Below are 20,830 nucleotides of genomic sequence, written 5' to 3' on the forward strand. Positions count from 1 at the left end.
ATCTAAGGATTACACTGGGTTACAAAAAAATGTTTTTTGCAAGTTTTCTAGGTTTTTTCAACTGAATTAGGACCATTTTGCACCGCTAAATCCAAAAATCACATCTGTTTTTCTCAATCAGGTCAGGTTTTTTTGCTAATTTGCTTTTGAAAAATTTGATCTTCTCACAAAATTGATTACATTTTTGTGACTTTATCAGTTGATTTTTTATATAGTTCTCACCCAAAATAGGTTTTAAGAGAAAAAAAAATCATTTTCACAAGCACACTTGATGAAACTTGTGACTTGATTCCTGTTAGGTACAATGGTGTATTCAGCGCAGATGTAGCAGAATACGTCAGGCTTATTTTTGCACGATCTTCTGGTCGAAGCCATTTCATTCACCTGTAATATTAAAAAAAAAAAAAACATTAATCATAAATTGGCAAAAGTAAAATCTTCAGAACTCGTTTATTGCAAGAAATAGGAAAGAATTTTGTATCATATGATGTGAAAATGCCCATAAATGTAAGCAAAAATGTTAAAAAGCCAATATGTCAGAAATTTTACCTGATTGAGCAAAATTAATGTGATTTTTGGATTCAGCACACCAAAATTGTTCTAAATCAGCTCAAAAAACTTAAACAATAAATTTGTTGTTGACCAGTGTTATAGAAGCTAACGTTCTTATTTTAAGCAGAAGATACTTGTTTCAAGTATCATAGTAAGATTTTTTTTCAAGATGGTCTTATGAAGGTGTAATGACTCAGTAGGTATGTGTCGGTAAAACTGCATAAAACAAGTAAAAATTTCCTTGAGGGTAAACAGTTCCTGTGTCCTCCATACTCATTCCTAACAATGGAGCTGGTTTTGTTAGAAATATTGCTTAGAATTACAGTCATAGTTTTAAGATCTAACTGGGGGTAGCTCAAAATGAAAATTTTTGAAACAAGTCAAATAATCTTAACAAGATTAAGTCTCAGTAAGTAAATAAATCTAAAAAAAATGATCTTTCAAGATGAATATTCCAAATTCAAGTCAGATATTCCTTTTTTGTTTCTGTTTTTTGCACCGGTTGATTAGTCTTTTATTTTTCTGATGCTCTTACTTTAGTCTGAGTGAGATCTTTGACTCGTGCAGCTTTGAAGTTCATCTTCCACTGTGTTGCATCGATTTCTTCCTGCTATGTAGTCTGCTCTTCTACCTGTTTGATCATTTGTTTGACCGTTCATCCCGGATTTCCTAGATTTGGGCGAAAAAGCAGTCGAACGCTTAATTTCGCCGTCGCTTCGTAGCGTCGTGAAACACGCTCTGATTGGCTTCTTTAGAGGTCGAAATGAGATCATACAGTCGTTGGTGGATTCAGAAGCTGGGACACGGTGTTTACAGTCTGCTTGTGCTGGCTGTATGGATTTTTCCCCAACACTATCAAAGGCTGAATTAAAAGAGTCAGATGAATGGTGGACATCCCACTGTTAGCCAGCATGTTCAAAGAAACAGAAAAGCAGAAAGAGAGAGAGAGAGAAAGAGTGGAGTTCAGTGTGTGCTCTGAACCCCCCCCCACCCAGGCTTCTATCCGCAGCCGGGTGCCTCCGACAGCCCTTACAGTTGACAAAGCTGCCATTTCCCTGCCAATATGAGATACTGTGTCTAACTGCCACCCACTCACCCAAGGCGCTCTGCCTCGCAACGCAGGAGTCAAAAGCTATCGTGCCTGGAGAAGGCGGCGCTGATATGACGGCTGTTCTCAGGGAGAAGAAAAGAGGCCATTGACGGAGCAGACTCCGGCTATTTTTTGCTGTCCAGAGACGGCTCTTCTGTTACTTTGAGATACAGAGTGGGATGAGGACGTTACAGCAGAGACAGGCCAGAAAGAAGTGCTTAATTATTACAGCGGCAGAATGACTTTCATTGTGCTGTCGGAGAAAAGACCGAGTATCGGCGCAAGGTCAAGGTGTGAATATACAAGGAAAGCCACGGAATTCTGTTGCACAAATAAGGACGGGATTCCAGTTTCATTATCGATATTGCGTATTGATTTGATTCCCTATCGATTCTCATTGGATTAGAGAATAAACTACAGTAACTCGTAGAAATACTCTGAAATTCAAAATTTCAACCTAAGTGTGTTATTGGAGGACATAACAAGGGGGAAAATTTTTCAAAAATTTTCACTGTTATGTAGAAAATCAAGGTTCATGAACTTACCATATTTGGTTCTTTATGCATAAGTGGCAAAAAAAATAATAAAAATCTAAGAAGTAAATATAAAAATTACAAGAAAAACACATATAAGGTAAAAGCAACATGTATTTTAGAACATTAGACCAACAGAAGTGTTTCAAAACAACTTAAAATAACTGTTCCGTCATGGGTGTTTTTGTCCTCATATTTCCATCCAGAAGGCCAACATCAGACTCAAACTATTTTTTGCGGTCAGAGACGGCTCTTCTGTTACTTTGAGATACAGAGTGGGATGAGGACGTTACAGCAGAGACAGGCCAGAAAGAAGTGCTTAATTATTACAGCGGCAGAATGACTTTCATTGTGCTGTCGGAGAAAAGACCGAGTATCGGCGCAAGGTCAAGGTCTGAATATACAAGGAAAGCCACGGAATTCTGTTGTACGAATAAGGACGGGATTCCAGTTTCATTATCGATATTGCGTATTGATTTGATTCCCTATCGATTCTCATTGGATTAAAGAATAAACTACAGTAACTCGTAGAAATACTCTGAAATTCAAAATTTCAACCTAAGTGTGTTATTGGAGGACATAACAAGGGGGAAATTTTTTCAAAAATTTTCACTGTTATGTAGAAAATCAAGGTTCATGAACTTACCATATTTGGTTCTTTATGCATAAGTGGCAAAAAAAATAATAAAAATCTAAGAAGTAAATATAAAAATTACAAGAAAAACACATGTAAGGTAAAAGCAACATGTATTTTAGAACATTAGACCAACAGAAGTGTTTCAAAACAACTTAAAATAACTGTTCCGTCATGGGTGTTTTTGTCCTCATATTTCCATCCAGAAGGCCAACATCAGACTCAAACTATTTTTTGCGGTCAGAGACGGCTCTTCTGTTACTTTGAGATACAGAGTGGGATGAGGACGTTACAGCAGAGACAGGCCAGAAAGAAGTGCTTAATTATTACAGCGGCAGAATGACTTTCATTGTGCTGTCGGAGAAAAGACCGAGTATCGGCGCAAGGTCAAGGTCTGAATATACAAGGAAAGCCACGGAATTCTGTTGTACGAATAAGGACGGGATTCCAGTTTCATTATCAATATCGCGTATTGATTTGATTCCCTATTGATTCTCATTGGATTAAAGAATAAACTATAGTAAAATGACTTTATAGTTCACTCAGAGAAATACTCCGAAATTTATAAATTTCAACCTCAGTGTGTTATTGGAGGACAGAACAAGGGGGAAATTTTCAAAATTTTTATTATGTAGAAAATCAAGGTTAATAGCTTATATTTGGCAATAATAAACTATAGTAAAATGGCTTTGTTTGCATTAATTTTTTTTATAGGTCACTCAAAGAAATACTCCAAAATTCAAAAATTTCAACTTTAGTGTGTTATTGGAGGACATAAAAAGGTGGAAATTTTCAAAAACATTTTATTGTTATGTAGAAAATCTAGTCTAATGAGGTTACCATATTTGGTTCTTTGCCCATAAGTGGCAAAAAAAAAAAAAAAAAATCGAACAAGTATATATACAACGAAAGCCACGAAATTAACATGAAATTCTGTTGCACGTCTAGAGATGAGATTCCAGTTTCATTATCAATATTGTGTATTGATTTGATTCCCTATTGATTCTCATTGGATTAAAGAATAAACTAGAAAAGCACTCAGAGATAAAATCAAGGTTAATAGCTTATATTTGCAATAATAAACTATAGTAAAATGGCTTTGTTTGTATTAACTCTTTATAGTTCACTCATAGAAATACTCCGAAATTCAAAAATTTCAACCTTAGTGTGTTATTGGAGGACATAACAAGGGGAAATTTTCAAAATTTTTCATTGTTGTGTAGAAAATCAAGGTTAAAGAAGTTACCATATTTGGTTTTTTACCCATAAGTGGCAAAAAAAAAAAAAATTCCAAGAAGTATATATACAACGAAAGCCACGAAATTATCATGAAATTCTGTTGCACGACTATAGATGGGATTCCAGTTTCATTATCGATATCGCGTATTGATTTGATTCCCTATTGATTCTCATTGGATTAGAGAATAAACTACAGTAACTCGTAGAAATACTCTGAAATTCAAAATTTCAACCTAAGTGTGTTATTGGAGGACATAACAAGGAGGAAAATTTTTCAAAAATTTTTACTGTTATGTAGAAAATCAAGGTTCATGAACTTACCATATTTGGTTCTTTATGCATAAGTGGCAAAAAAAATAATAAAAATCTAAGAAGTAAATATAAAAATTACAAGAAAAACACATGTAAGGTAAAAGCAACATGTATTTTAGAACATTAGACCAACAGAAGTGTTTCAAAACAACTTAAAATAACTGTTCCGTCATGGGTGTTTTTGTCCTCATATTTCCATCCAGAAGGCCAACATCAGACTCAAACTATTTTTTGCGGTCAGAGACGGCTCTTCTGTTACTTTGAGATACAGAGTGGGATGAGGACGTTACAGCAGAGACAGGCCAGAAAGAAGTGCTTAATTATTACAGCGGCAGAATGACTTTCATTGTGCTGTCGGAGAAAAGACCGAGTATCGGCGCATGGTCAAGGTCTGAATATACAAGGAAAGCCACGGAATTCTGTTGTACGAATAAGGACGGGATTCCAGTTTCATTATCAATATCGCGTATTGATTTGATTCCCTATTGATTCTCATTGGATTAAAGAATAAACTATAGTAAAATGACTTTATAGTTCACTCAGAGAAATACTCCGAAATTTATAAATTTCAACCTCAGTGTGTTATTGGAGGACAGAACAAGGGGGAAATTTTCAAAATTTTTATTATGTAGAAAATCAAGGTTAATAGCTTATATTTGGCAATAATAAACTATAGTAAAATGGCTTTGTTTGCATTAATTTTTTTTATAGATCACTCAAAGAAATACTCCAAAATTCAAAAATTTCAACCTTAGTGGGTTATTGGAGGACATAACAAGGGGAAATTTTCTACATTTTTCATTGTTGTGTAGAAAATCAAGGTTAATGAAGTTACCATATTTGGTTCTTTACCCATAAGTGGCAAAAAAAAAAAAAAAAAAAAAAAAATCCAATAAGTATATATACAACGAAAGCCATGAAACTGTCATGAAATTCTGTTGCACGACTATAGATGGGATTCCAGTTTTATTATCGATATCGTGTATTGATTCAATTCCCTATTGATTCTCATTGGATTAAAGAATAAACAGAGCACTCATAGAAATACTTCGAAATTGAAAAATTTCAACTTTAGTGTGTTATTGGAGGACATAACGAGGGGAAATGTTATAATTTTTTTTATTGTTATGTAGAAAATCAAGGTTAATGAAGTTACCATATTTGGTTCTTTACCCTTAAGTGGCAAAAAAAAAAGAAAATTCCAAGAAGTAAATATAAAAAATACAAGAAAAACACATGTAAGGTAAAAGCAACATGTATTTTAGAACATTAGACCAACAGAAGTGTTTCAAAACAACTTAAAATAACTGTTCCGTCATGGGTGTTTTTGTCCTCATATTTCCATCCAGAAGGCCAACATCAGACTCAAACTATTTTTTGCGGTCAGAGACGGCTCTTCTGTTACTTTGAGATACAGAGTGGGATGAGGACGTTACAGCAGAGACAGGCCAGAAAGAAGTGCTTAATTATTACAGCGGCAGAATGACTTTCATTGTGCTGTCGGAGAAAAGACCGAGTATCGGCGCAAGGTCAAGGTGTGAATATACAAGGAAAGCCACGGAATTCTGTTGTACGAATAAGGACGGGATTCCAGTTTCATTATCGATATCGCGTATTGATTTGATTCCCTATTGATTCTCATTGGATTAAAGAATAAACTAGAAATGGAGTCAGAGAGTGAAAACCGTTACCAAGGCAGATCAGCCCTGCCCCTCCGAATCACCACCAAAATTTAATCATTTGTTCCTTGTGCCGGTATCAACATTTCCTGAAAATTTCATCAAAATTCTAGTAAAATGGCTTTGTTTGCATTAACTCTCAATATTTCACTCACAGAGATACTCGGAAATTCAAAATTTCAACCTTCGTGTGTTATTGGAGGACATAACAAGAAGCAAATTTTTTTATTGAAATGTAGAAAATCCAAGTTAATGAAGTTACCATATTTGGTTCTTTACCCATAAGTAGCAAAAAAATAAAAAATATATAAGAAGAAAATATAAAAAATACAAGAAAAACACATGTAAGGTGAAAGGAACATGTATTTTGAAACATTCCAACAACATAAGTGCTTCAAAACAGCTTGAAATAACGGCTCCATCTTGGGGTTTTTTTTGTCCTCACATTTCCATCCAGAGGACCATCGTTATGGGTTGGTTCGGCTGCCTGTCACTATCGGATCAACTGCCCATTTGTGCATGCATGACACTAACTCTGCTTACACAGACTACACTGGAAAAAATACCCCTTTAACCCTTTCGTGCACGAATTATGAAAACCTTAGTCAAGATTTTTTCTTGAGTGTTTTTTTCCTCCTTAGGCATGAAAAAAACCTTGAGATTGACTTTTTTTTTTCGTGGAGTTACAAAAATGTCTACTCAGCTACACCATGGATTAAATTTTTGAAGCAAAGAAACATGTATTTAAAACCCAATATCAGAAAATGATATGAAAACATTTTAATGCTGCTAGTCTAATGTTTTCTCACATTTTAACATATTTTAATATTAGTTATTACCCACTTCATGGGGGAAAAAAAAAAAAATATATATATATATATATATATATATATATATATATATATATATATATATATATATATATATATATATATATATATTTATATATATTTACAGGGTGGGGAAGGAAAATGTACAATATTTTGAGGCAGGGATTGAAAGACAGTGTATGACCAGTTAGTTTATTGAAAGTCATGAGAATTTATTTGCCACAAGAAAATGGACATAATAGAAAATGTTTTTATTCTATGTGTCCTCCTTCTTTCTCAATAACTGCCTTCACACGCTTCCTGAAACTTGTGCAAGTGTTCCTCAAATATTCGGATGACAACTTCTCCCATTCTTCTTTAATAGTATCTTTAAGAAAGTCGACATTGCTGTGTGATGTTCTATCGGTAGCATGTTCTAAAACGCCCCAAATAGCAGAATCCAGAGGGTTTAGATCTGGGCTAGAAGGCGGCCATAAACATGATTCCCAAAAATTGCTAAAGTTGGATTTGTTGTTGTTGTCAACAAGTGTTTTGGTGTTCTTGTGTAAGATTTTAACTTCAAATCATATTTTACTGCATTTCTAACGCTCTTGTTGTCTACCTCAGGTTCAATTGCCATTTTTCTCATGGATTTGGTTGGATCCTTTAGGATTTTGGATTTGAGAGCTTTAATAAAAGCTTTGGTACGTTTTTTGTTGCTTCCTCCACTTCCAGACTTTCTCATAATAGTTTTGCTCATAGTCATTCTCTTCTTTCCATTATAAACAGTCTTTATGGACACTCCAACTATTTTTGAAATCTCCTTTGGTGTGACGAGTGCATTCAGCAAATCACACACTCTTTGACGTTTGCTTTCCTGATTACTCATATGGGCAAAAGTTTCTGAAAAGGTATGGATAATAGTGTTAGGTATGATTATGACATCAATATATGTTTGGTTTCAAAACAATTGACGTAGTGCCTGCTGAGAAAAAACAACTAAATGTTCATTGTAAATTTTGCTTCCCCGCCCTGTACATATGAAAAACTTTTGTATTGGAAAAAAAAAAAAAAAACCCTGTTAATTACAGTTTAATAACAATTAGCAACTGATTTACACTAAACATGTTAGTGCAGATCAGGTTTATCAAGAACAGCAAAGTTACAGTAATGATATGAATGTCAGTGTATTATTATGGGATGATGCAAAAGTGTCCACTGTGTTGGCTGATATGGAACTAAAACAACAAAACCCATGAATATACAAGAGAACAGCTGGAGAAGAACTGTCCACTGTAGTGACCACTATGCATGAAAGGGTTAAAAACAAGTTACAACCAAAAAAAAAAGAAAGAAAATTAATGCAACATATTTTTGTTTGAATTAAGCCAAAAAATAAAAATAAAAATCTACCAATGGAACAAGTGAAAATTATCTTGGTGAGATTTTGAAATTGAAGTAAGATTTTCAAGATCTATTGTCTAAAAATTAGTTCTTTAGGTGATTATGTCTTATTTTAAAGTGTGATGAGATATTTGGACTAGAAATGAAAAAAATACACTTGGTAAGATTTAGATTTTTTCCAGTGCGGAGACGTTCAGAGTCATTCTGCACTACAGGTTGTATAAATATGTTTATTGAATTCCAAAAATACAGAATACACACAGGGATTCACACACATAAAAAAAAAAAAAAAAATCTAACAAAACCCACTTAACCCTCCCAAACCCCTTACTGTCACCAGATCTGTATGCATTTACAATATAGCACTGTATATATAAATAAAAATACATATCAGAGTATTACATAGACATATACATCTTAACTTGTTCAGGGCCTTGTACATGCATCATAGGATTGTCAAAAAAGATTAAGAAAGATTTCATGAAATTTCATTTCAGATCCACGTAATGTATATCGAATTTTTTTGAGTTTAAGATTGAAGATTCTGCACTACAAATGGATTAATTGCGTTAAAATTTTTCATCAGATTAATCACGATGATGGATTAATCTGCGTTAATGCGTTCATTTTGACAGCTCTAATCTAAAGGTGCAGAAAAATAAGAATAAATGCCTGTTTTTTTTTAGCTTTTACATCATCACTGAACTGCGTCTGTGGGTGGGGTGTTAATTATAAGAGGGATTTGATGGCGTCGTTGAAGGGTTTGATTGCTCAAAAGAGGTCGTCTCTGGAGAACCGCGGCAATTTCCAGGCGTAGAGGACCGTCGGCCCCCGCCCACACCTCCCTCAACCAGCGGCGTGCATGCAGAAATTAATAAAGCAGACCGCAAATATGCACTTTTGGATGTTTTTGTAAACTGATATGGAAACACACCCATGGTATTGTTTTACCAGATGCTGTAATTGACAAGTGAAGGGGTCTGGTGGGAGTTTGGGATGAATGGGGGGGGGGGGGGGGGCACTTTTGATTGGATAAATACAGAGCCTGATGTCGTACAATGTGGAAAATACACAGTAGATGGGGGAAGAAATTGGAAAATACATACTGATGATAATTGCGAACAAGCTGCGAACCGTGAAATCCAGTATAATCACTTTAAATACATGTGAAAATGTCTGAACTTTTACACAAGAGCTCGGTTTGACTCAACCCTCAACACCCCCCCCCCCCACACACACACACACACTTTCTTCAGTTTGCTGCTTACTGTGATGCCATGCAGGTAGTTCACAGTGGGTTGTTAAAAGGGTTTCTTCATTGAAAACAGCTGCTTTCCACAGCTGGAAGCAAGGTGGATCCAAGCGGCGAAGGGGGAACCAAAACAACTCCAGCTGCAAAAGTAAAACAAGCTGAAGGTTCTGAAAGCCGTCAGAGCTCCGAGGGTTTCCTTGTGTTTTCACCACCGCGAACACACACTCCAATCACTGACACCATCTCGTAATTTTACTAGATGATTAATTAATAGATGCACATTGAGACGTGGTCAGTCAAATACAAGGAGTTAAGTGTATCATGGAACTGGCTCAACCCGACTCGACTCTGGTACCAGGTCCTATTCCTGGAGACCGTTTCCATTACAGCTGGGGTGTCAAACATGCGGCCCGGGGGCCAAAACCGGCCCGCCTAAGGTTCCAGTCTGGCCCGCGGGATGAATTTGCAAAAATTACACTCCAGATATTAACAATCAGGGATGTCAAACTCGTTTTAGTTCAGGTTCCAGATACAGGACAATGTGATCTCAACTAAAAATAATAGCATAATAACTGATAAATAATGACTCCAAATTTTTTTAGTTTAATGTGAAAAACATAATATTACATTACACCTATAAATAATGACAACTCCATATTTTTACCTGCGCCAAGGAGGTTATGTTTTTGCCAGGGTTTGTTTGTTTGTCTGTTTGTCTGTCCGTTAGTGTGCAACATAAATCAAAAAGTTATGCACAGATTTTGATGAAATTTTCAGGGTTTGTTGGAAATGGGATAAGGAAGAAATGATTAACTTTTGGGGGTGATCCGGAAGAAATCCTGGATTCTGGATCACTTTGAAATTTTCGTTAACATTGTGGTAAATGGGGCCAAAATGTTTGTTTCCCAATATCTCGCTTAATTATTGACCAAAACTCACGAAATTTAACTCAGGAATTGACAATGGGGTCCTCTATCACATTTCTAAGGCTGATCCGGATCTGATCCAGAAGGCGGATTTTATCTCAGTTTCTATAAAAAATGGGGGTGCCCTTACTTTTTGGCCTACTGTGCCTTTAATATTAAAGGTAGAAATTTCTGACAAGCGCCGTCGTGTAGCTCAGTCAGTTCTGCATCGGGAGTATGCCACCGGATTTCATGTAGCTTTAATACTTAAGGAGCTAGATCCAGAAGAAAACCGCCATTACGAGAAATGTGATTTTCGTGAATAACTACTGAACTAATAAGGATATAATTATGAATCCAGTTGCTAATGGTATGTTTTCATGGTGAAGGAATCTTAAAATATAGGTCAAATAAATATGGGACTAATATTTATGGTGGAAATCACAATATGGGGGAATTGTGCAAATCTCATGCAATTTGACTCAGGGATTTACAATGGGGTGTTCTATCAAATGGCAAAGACTGATCCGGATCTTTCAAAAAGTTATGGACAGATTTGGATGAAAATTTCAGGAAATATTGATACTGGCAAAAGGAACAAATGATTAAATTTTGGTGGTGATCGGGGGGGGGGCACTGATCTGCCTTGGCGGAGGTCTGCGCTCTGAGTGCTTTTCTAGTTTTCTTTTTGTTTTAGTGTAAGAACTTACATTAAATTATGAAACTATTAACATTTACAAACTATCTGTAAACAATAAAATCTGAAAAACCTGAAATTTTGTAAGTAAAATTTTAACATTATACTTACAGTTATTAAATATTTTGTGCCTATGTAGATCCAATCCATAATATGCATGTATAAATGTTAAGTTGACTTGTAATATTGTTAAATATGCACTTATTTTTCTCAAGAAATCACAGTTTTTTTTCAGGTTATTCACATCATTTTTGTTTGGATAGTTTGTAAATGTATATATTTTCATAATGTAATTTTGATTGCACTAAATCAAAGAGGAAAAATTTGGAGTCGTCATTATTTACAAGTTATTATGCTATTGTTTTACTGGTCCGGCCCACTTGAGATCAATTTGGGCTTAATGTGGCCCCTGAGCTAAAATGAGTTTGACACCCCTGCATTACAGGATACTAGGCTTGCGGAATCGGTAGCATCTTTTAAATCACTTCTTAAAACACACTTTTATAGACTTGCTTTTATGTGATGTTTGATTGCTTTTAATTTTAATTTTAATTTTAATTTTTTTGATTTTTAAAATTTGAATTTTATCCTGTTCGATTGTTGGTTTATATTCTCATACATGATGTTGTTTTATCTCACGCCTTTATTTTTGCATTGATTTAACAGCATCATGCTACGTTATCCCTGGCCTCTTTATTCCGATTCATTTAATTTATTCGAAGTGTCATGTTTCTGCATCGTGGTACACATCTCTCCTATTGTGTTGCTTCTGTTTTAATGTTTTTACTTACATCTTGTATCCTGCTGTTGTGCCCTTTACTTGTTTCTCAAAAGCACTTTGTAAACTTTGTTTTTAAAAGGTGCTATAGAAATAAAGCTATTATTATTATTATTATTATTATTATTACTACCCACTTTACAGTACCTGGTCGTCATAGTGATGCAGCGCATTACTTCTGTGTCGTCTGCTCAGAGTTGCTGATAAATTCGCTCGTTGCGTGTTGTCTCATCAAGCTCATGCTGAATTTTTGCGTCTGAACCTCCTCGACAAACTATGGTGTAGTTTTGCGGGCTGTCATCATGTGGATTAACCTACTGACATATTTACTGTAAACCTCCACATCTGTTTTTGGTAAAACGGTGGGTCACAGAAACGACTCTCTGACCAATCAGTGGTCTGCAGTGTTTACACGTCACGTTTTAGTATCTGGTCCCCAGTCCTGGAACCTCGGCAAAGGTGATACCAAAAAACTAGTACCAGGAACCAGATTCCAGGCCCGTTTTTGTAATGGAAACACAAAAAGGCCGAGTCGAGTTGAGTCGAGCTGATACCTCATAGTGGAAACACAGCATTAGAGGCGCTAATTCGTTAAAACACAACAGAAGAAGAAGAAGAAGAAGAAGAAGGATGAGACTCAGTAATATGGATATTGTGCACAATTATTATTATTTTTGGGGGGGGCGTTAAACTTTGTGTGTCACAAAATCTTGTACCATAAAATGTGAATTTCTTTCTTTTTTTGTTTTGTGCTTTTGGAGATGCACAATGAAAATAAATGAAAAACTGATAAAAAAAAAAAAAAAAAAAAAAAAAAATGGTATCACACTCCAGTTCAAGTATCTTTATTCTGGTTTAACTTAATGAACATGCACCTGAAACATGTACTATAGGTCATATATGTGTGTAAATGAGTGTATGATCTGCACTAGATCACATGTACTGGTGTAAAAAATTATTCATACAAACCCAAAACACAGCACAGACAAATTTCAGACATTTTAAGTAGATGGGGAAAAAAAAGAGTTAAAAATTCATAAAAAATTTGAACTTTGACCTACTTTTCCAAAATGTAATCAAATCTATTCTGGGACACTGGCAATATATAAACCCAATTTGGCATGAATTCAACCGATAGTTTTGCTGCTACAGACATTTGAAATTTCGCCCATTATAAGTAAATTGGGGGGGGGGGGGGGTTTGAAAAATTCATAAAAAATTGAAACTTTGATCTACTTTTCCTAAAATGTAATGACATTTATTCTGGGTCACTGGCAATCTATAAACCCAATTTGGCATGATTTCAACCAATTGTTTTGCTGCTAAACTTTTCATAAACAAACACGTGGTTCCAGGCACAACAAACCCCACCCCTCGCATGTATTGTAGCTTATTTTGACATCGATCCAGTGATGTCATCATGTCTATGCATGTGCTGATGTCAGCATATCAATTGCCTATATAATAGCATATATGTGCCAAGTCTGAAGTAAATTGCAACAAAATTGATGGTTTTATAGACATTTGAAATCTCACCTATTATAAGTAAATGGGAGAAAATATGCAAAAAAAATCATAAATTTGAACTTTGACCTACTTTTCCCAAAATGTAATCAGATCTACTCTGGGTCACTGGTAATCTATAAACCCAATTTGGTATGAATTCAACCAATAGTTTTACTGCTACAGACATTTGAAATTTCACCCATTATAAGTAAATTGGGGGAAAAATTTTTTTTGAAAAATTCATGAAAAATTTAAACTTTGACCTATTTTTCCTAAAATGTCATGACATTTATTCTGGGTCACTGGCAATCTATAAACCCAATTTGGTATGAATTCAAGTAGTAGTTTTGCTGCTACACATATTTGAAATTTCATCCATTATAAGTAAATGGGGAAAAAAAAACGATTAGAAAAATTCCTAAAAAAAAATGTGAACTTTGACCTACTTTTCCCAGAATGTAATGACATTTATTCTGGGTCACTGGCAATCTATAAACCCAATTTGGCATGAATTCAACCAGTAGTTTTGCTGCTAAACTGTTAATAAACAAACAAGTGGTTCCAGGCACAACAAACCCCACCCCTCGCATGTATTGTAGCTTATTTTGACATCGATGCAGTGATGTCATCATGTCTATGCATGTGCTGATGTCAGCATATCAATTGCCTCCAAATATGTGCCAAGTCTGAAGTAAATTGCAACAAAATTGATGGTTTTATAGACATTTGAAATCTCACCTATTATAAGTAAATGGGAGAAAATATGCAAAAAAAAAATCATAAATTTGAACTTTGACCTACTTTTCCCAAAATGTAATTAGATCTACTCTGGGTCACTGGTAATCTATAAACCCAATTTGGTATGAATTCAACCAATAGTTTTACTGCTACAGACATTTGAAATTTCACCCATTATAAGTAAATTGGGGGAAAACATTTTTTTGAAAAATTCATGAAAAATTTAAACTTTGACCTATTTTTCCTAAAATGTCATGACATTTATTCTGGGTCACTGGCAATCTATAAACCCAATTTGGTATGAATTCAAGTAGTAGTTTTGCTGCTACACATATTTGAAATTTCATCCATTATAAGTAAATGGGGAAAAAAACGATTAGAAAAATTCCTAAAAAAATGTGAACTTTGACCTACTTTTCCCAGAATGTAATGACAGGTATTCTGGGTCACAGGCAATCTATAAACCCAATTTGGCATGAATTCAACCAGTAGTTTTGCTGCTACAGACATTTGAAATTTCGCCCATTATAAGTAAATTGGGGGGGGGGGGGGGGGTTGAAAAATTCATAAAAAATTGAAACTTTGACCTACTTTTCCTAAAATGTAATGACATTTATTCTGGGTCACTGGCAATCTATAAACCCAATTTGGTATGAATTCAACCAATAGTTTTACTGCTACAGACATTTGAAATTTCACCCATTATAAGTAAATTGGGGGAAAAAATTTTTTTGAAAAATTCATGAAAAATTTAAACTTTGACCTATTTTTCCTAAAATGTCATGACATTTATTCTGGGTCACTGGCAATCTATAAACCCAATTTGGTATGAATTCAAGTAGTAGTTTTGCTGCTACACATATTTGAAATTTCATCCAGTAAAAGTAAATGGGGAAAAAAACGATTAGAAAAATTCCTAAAAAAAAATGTGAACTTTGACCTACTTTTCCCAGAATGTAATGACATTTATTCTGGGTCACTGGCAATCTATAAACCCAATTTGGCATGAATTCAACCAGTAGTTTTGCTGCTAAACTGTTAATAAACAAACAAGTGGTTCCAGGCACAACAAACCCCACCCCTCGCATGTATTGTAGCTTATTTTGACATCGATCCAGTGATGTCATCATGTCTATGCATGTGCTGATGTCAGCATATCAATTGCCTCCAAATATGTGCCAAGTCTGAAGTAAATTGCAACAAAATTGATGGTTTTATAGACATTTGAAATCTCACCTATTATAAGTAAATGGGAGAAAATATGCAAAAAAAATCATAAATTTGAACTTTGACCTACTTTTCCCAAAATGTAATCAGATCTACTCTGGGTCACTGGTAATCTATAAACCCAATTTGGTATGAATTCAACCAATAGTTTTACTGCTACAGACATTTGAAATTTCACCCATTATAAGTAAATTGGGGGAAAACATTTTTTTGAAAAATTCATGAAAAATTTAAACTTTGACCTATTTTTCCTAAAATGTCATGACATTTATTCTGGGTCACTGGCAATCTATAAACCCAATTTGGCATGAATTCAACCAGTAGTTTTGCTGCTACAGACATTTGAAATTTCGCCCATTATAAGTAAATTGGGGGGGGGGGGGGGTTGAAAAATTCATAAAAAATTGAAACTTTGACCTACTTTTCCTAAAATGTAATGACATTTATTCTGGGTCACTGGCAATCTATAAACCCAATTTGGTATGAATTCAACCAATAGTTTTACTGCTACAGACATTTGAAATTTCACCCATTATAAGTAAATTGGGGGAAAAAAATTTTTTGAAAAATTCATGAAAAATTTAAACTTTGACCTATTTTTCCTAAAATGTCATGACATTTATTCTGGGTCACTGGCAATCTATAAACCCAATTTGGTATGAATTCAAGTAGTAGTTTTGCTGCTACACATATTTGAAATTTCATCCAGTAAAAGTAAATGGGGAAAAAAACGATTAGAAAAATTCCTAAAAAAAAATGTGAACTTTGACCTACTTTTCCCAGAATGTAATGACATTTATTCTGGGTCACTGGCAATCTATAAACCCAATTTGGCATGAATTCAACCAGTAGTTTTGCTGCTAAACTGTTAATAAACAAACAAGTGGTTCCAGGCACAACAAACCCCACCCCTCGCATGTATTGTAGCTTATTTTGACATCGATCCAGTGATGTCATCATGTCTATGCATGTGCTGATGTCAGCATATCAATTGCCTCCAAATATGTGCCAAGTCTGAAGTAAATTGCAACAAAATTGATGGTTTTATAGACATTTGAAATCTCACCTATTATAAGTAAATGGGAGAAAATATGCAAAAAAAATCATAAATTTGAACTTTGACCTACTTTTCCCAAAATGTAATCAGATCTACTCTGGGTCACTGGTAATCTATAAACCCAATTTGGTATGAATTCAACCAATAGTTTTACTGCTACAGACATTTGAAATTTCACCCATTATAAGTAAATTGGGGGAAAAAATTTTTTTGAAAAATTCATGAAAAATTTAAACTTTGACCTATTTTTCCTAAAATGTCATGACATTTATTCTGGGTCACTGGCAATCTATAAACCCAATTTGGTATGAATTCAAGTAGTAGTTTTGCTGATACACATATTTGAAATTTCATCCATTATAAGTAAATGGGGGAAAAAAAGATTAGAAAAATTCCTAAAAAAATGTGAACTTTGACCTACTTTTCCCAGAATGTAATGACATTTATTCTGGGTCACAGGCAATCTATAAACCCAATTTGGCATGAATTCAACCAGTAGTTTTGCTGCTAAAGTGTTAACAAACAAACAATAAAGAAACAAACTGAAGCAAAAACAATACCCCTTGCCTCCCCTTTTTTTTTTTTTGGGGGGTGTGTGTGTGTGTGTGTGTGAAAATCTACCCATTTAAAGACTTAAATGATAAGAAATTCAGCAAATTCAGATAAAAAGATGTTAAATGTTTGTGTTGGTGAACAGTGTCTGAGGCAGCGGTGGGGGGTTTAGTTTCACAAGTGCATAAATAGTCTTAGTTTTATTTTAGTTTTCCAGGTAATATGAGGGAGGGGTTAAAAGGTCGAAGCTGAAAAAGGTGGATGAAAGAGTATCCTTCACATGACGAGTGTTAAATACAGACACCATGGTGTGAAAACCCACTGTTTCTGCTGCTCTCTGACCCTTTTAACACAGGGGCGGGGAAGGAAAACCAGATTAATTTCACCTGCAATTTGGTTTGGTTTCCGTCTGTGTTGCATTGCACCGTTAGCGCTAATGTCGTAATAACTCCAATCTCGGGTTTTAAACATGTGCGTGTTTGCGCTGCCCTCTCCGCAGGCATCGCTGTGTGCAACATTCCCTCGGCGGCCGTGGAGGAGACGGCCGACTCCACCTTGTGCCACGTCCTCAACCTGTACCGGCGAAACACCTGGCTGTACCAGGCTCTCCGGGAGGGCACGCGGGTCCAGAGCGTGGAGCAGATCCGCGAGGTGGCGTCCGGCGCCGCCCGCATCCGTGGAGAAACCCTGGGCCTCATCGGCTTCGGTCAGTTATTTTCACTCTTTTCTTTTTTTTTTTCTTTCTTCTAATTTGTCATGTTGTCGGCAGGGGTGTAAGAAAATATCAGTGTCGCAATATATCGCGATATTTCATTTCACGATACCGTATCGATATTAAAAAGTACTGTATCGATATTTTTAGGTATTTATTCAAATGCAGATATTGTGGAGGTTAATTTTTGTTTTTTGTTTTTCAAACTCTTTTATTTCTATACTCACATGGGTATTTTACTCTTTTATTTCTATATTCACGTGGGTATTTTACTCTTTTATTTCTATATTCACGTGGGTATTTTACTCTTTTATTTCTATATTCACGTGGGTATTTTACTCTTTTATTTCTATATTCACGTGGGTATTTTACTCTTTTATTTCTATATTCACATGGGTATTTTACTCTTTTATTTCTATATTCACGTGGGTATTTTACTCTTATTTCTATATTCACGTGGGTATTTTACTCTTTTATTTCCATATTCACATGGGTATTTTACTCTTTTATTTCTATATTCACGTGGGTATTTTACTCTTTTATTTCTATATTCACATGGGTATTTTACTCTTTTACTTCTATATTCACGTGGGTATTTTACTCTTTTACTTCTATATTCACGTGGGTATTTTACTCTTTTATTTCTATATTCACGTGGGTATTTTACTCTTTTATTTCTATATTCACGTGGGTATTTTACTCTTTTATTTCTATATTCACGTGGGTATTTTACTCTTTTATTTCTATATTCACGTGGGTATTTTACTCTTATTTCTATATTCACGTGGGTATTTTACTCTTTTATTTCTATATTCACATGGGTATTTTACACTTTTATTTCTATATTCACATGGGTATTTTACTCTTTTATTTCTATATTCACATGGGTATTTTACTCTTTTATTTCTATATTCACGTGGGTATTTTACTCTTTTATTTCTATATTCACGTGGGTATTTTACTCTTATTTCTATATTCACATGGGTATTTTACTCTTTTATTTCTATATTCACATGGGTATTTTACTCTTTTATTTCTATATTCACATGGGTATTTTACTCTTTTATTTCTATATTCACATGGGTATTTTACTCTTTTATTTCTATATTCACGTGGGTATTTTACTCTTATTTCTATATTCACATGGGTATTTTACTCTTTTATTTCTATATTCACGTGGGTATTTTACTCTTTTATTTCTATATTCACGTGGGTATTTTACTCTTATTTCTATATTCACATGGGTATTTTACTCTTTTATTTCTATATTCACATGGGTATTTTACTCTTTTATTTCTATATTCACGTGGGTATTTTACTCTTATTTCTATATTCACGTGGGTATTTTACTCTTTTATTTCTATATTCACGTGGGTATTTTACTCTTTTATTTCTATATTCACATGGGTATTTTACTCTTTTATTTCTATATTCACGTGGGTATTTTACTCTTTTATTTCTATATTCACATGGGTATTTTACTCTTTTATTTCTATATTCACGTGGGTATTTTACTCTTATTTCTATATTCACATGGGTATTTTACTCTTTTATTTCTATATTCATGTGGGTATTTTACTCTTTTATTTCTATATTCACGTGGGTATTTTACTCTTATTTCTATATTCACATGGGTATTTTACTCTTTTATTTCTATATTCATGTGGGTATTTTACTCTTTTATTTCTATATTCACATGGGTATTTTACTCTTTTATTTCTATATTCACGTGGGTATTTTACTCTTTTATTTCTATATTCACATGGGTATTTTACTCTTTTATTTCTATATTCACGTGGGTATTTTACTCTTATTTCTATATTCACATGGGTATTTTACTCTTTTATTTCTATATTCACGTGGGTATTTTACTCTTTTATTTCTATATTCACGTGGGTATTTTACTCTTTTACTTCTATATTCACGTGGGTATTTTACTCTTTTATTTCTATATTCACATGGGTATTTTACTCTTTTATTTCTATATTCACATGGGTATTTTACTCTTTTATTTCTATATTCACATGGGTATTTTACTCTTTTATTTCTATATTCACATGGGTATTTTACTCTTTTATTTCTATATTCACATGGGTATTTTACTCTTTTATTTCTATATTCACATGGGTATTTTACTCTTTTATTTCTATATTCACATGGGTATTTTACTCTTTTATTTCTATATTCACATGGGTACACTCTCTTGGTCTTAGTGAGGACTGGAGCAGCAGCATTCTGGATCAACTGCAGTCGTCTGATAGACTATAAGATTTTCCAGGAAATAATCTTTTAAAAAAGGAAACAAAACAAAAAATATCACCTTGTTAACAGTATCGTGATATATCGCGATATATCGCATTGTGATCCTAGTATTGTGATTTGTATCGTCTCACCAGATTGTTGCCAAACACAGCCTTAGTTGTCGGTTGGGTTCCCCTCCCGTCGCTGTTTTCATATCCTCTCTCCGGCCTCGCCATGCCTCTCTGTTTTCCTGCCCTGATAAGGTTATTTTTCTCCTTCTGCCCGTCCCACAGATTATCTCAAGGTTGTGTGTTTTGCCTCCCTCCGGGTTGCCTTCCTTCTTTTCTTTCTGTCATCCTCCTCTCTCATCCCCACCGCTCTAATGCTCACCATTATATCTCCATTATTGTCTCTCCTTCTGTTTGTAACTCCTCTCTTCTGTTTCTGGACTCCCTCGCCGCCCCACACTGCCATAATCAGGCCCCTCATGGTGGACCGGCTTGTGTTAGAGTACCCCCCCACCCCCACCCCCACCTCCCTACACCCCCCTCCCTCCTCCCTGCACCTGTTTTACTGCCGATTGTGTGTATTTGTGCGTCATCCTGCTCCTGTCTCAACATCACAGATGCTTCTCACAAGCCTTTTCCACAGTGCCACCTTATCTCTATGTCCACATACACTCACCCCCTACCCACCCACCCCCCCTCTTTCCCCCCTCATCCACTCTCTCAGGTCCCAGACAGCTGCCCAGAGTCCAAACACCAGCCTCTGGCATTAAGAACCCCCCCCCTACACCACCACCACCACCATCATTTGCTCTTTTTCTTCCTCTCCCGCTCTTTTTGGCTTAAACCCTCTCCGAAACAATGACCGTTTTCTGTCGGCGGGAGGCTGGGGAGAGCGACGGCGTCCT

General features: G+C 35.0%; 1 protein-coding gene across 1 annotated transcript in view; it reads left to right on the top strand.

Moving 5' to 3' along the window:
* The window catches only part of LOC115439353 (C-terminal-binding protein 2), a 113,836-nt gene that overhangs the window by 28,965 nt on the left and 64,041 nt on the right, over nt 1-20,830 (top strand). Inside the window, exon 3 of the mRNA XM_030163187.1 lies at nt 17,464-17,670. Coding sequence (XP_030019047.1) covers nt 17,464-17,670 — 207 coding nt within the window. The remainder of the gene's footprint in view (nt 1-17,463; nt 17,671-20,830) is intronic.

Source organism: Sphaeramia orbicularis, chromosome 19 (genome assembly GCF_902148855.1).
Source record: "Sphaeramia orbicularis chromosome 19, fSphaOr1.1, whole genome shotgun sequence".
Taxonomy (NCBI): Eukaryota; Metazoa; Chordata; class Actinopteri; order Kurtiformes; family Apogonidae; genus Sphaeramia; species Sphaeramia orbicularis.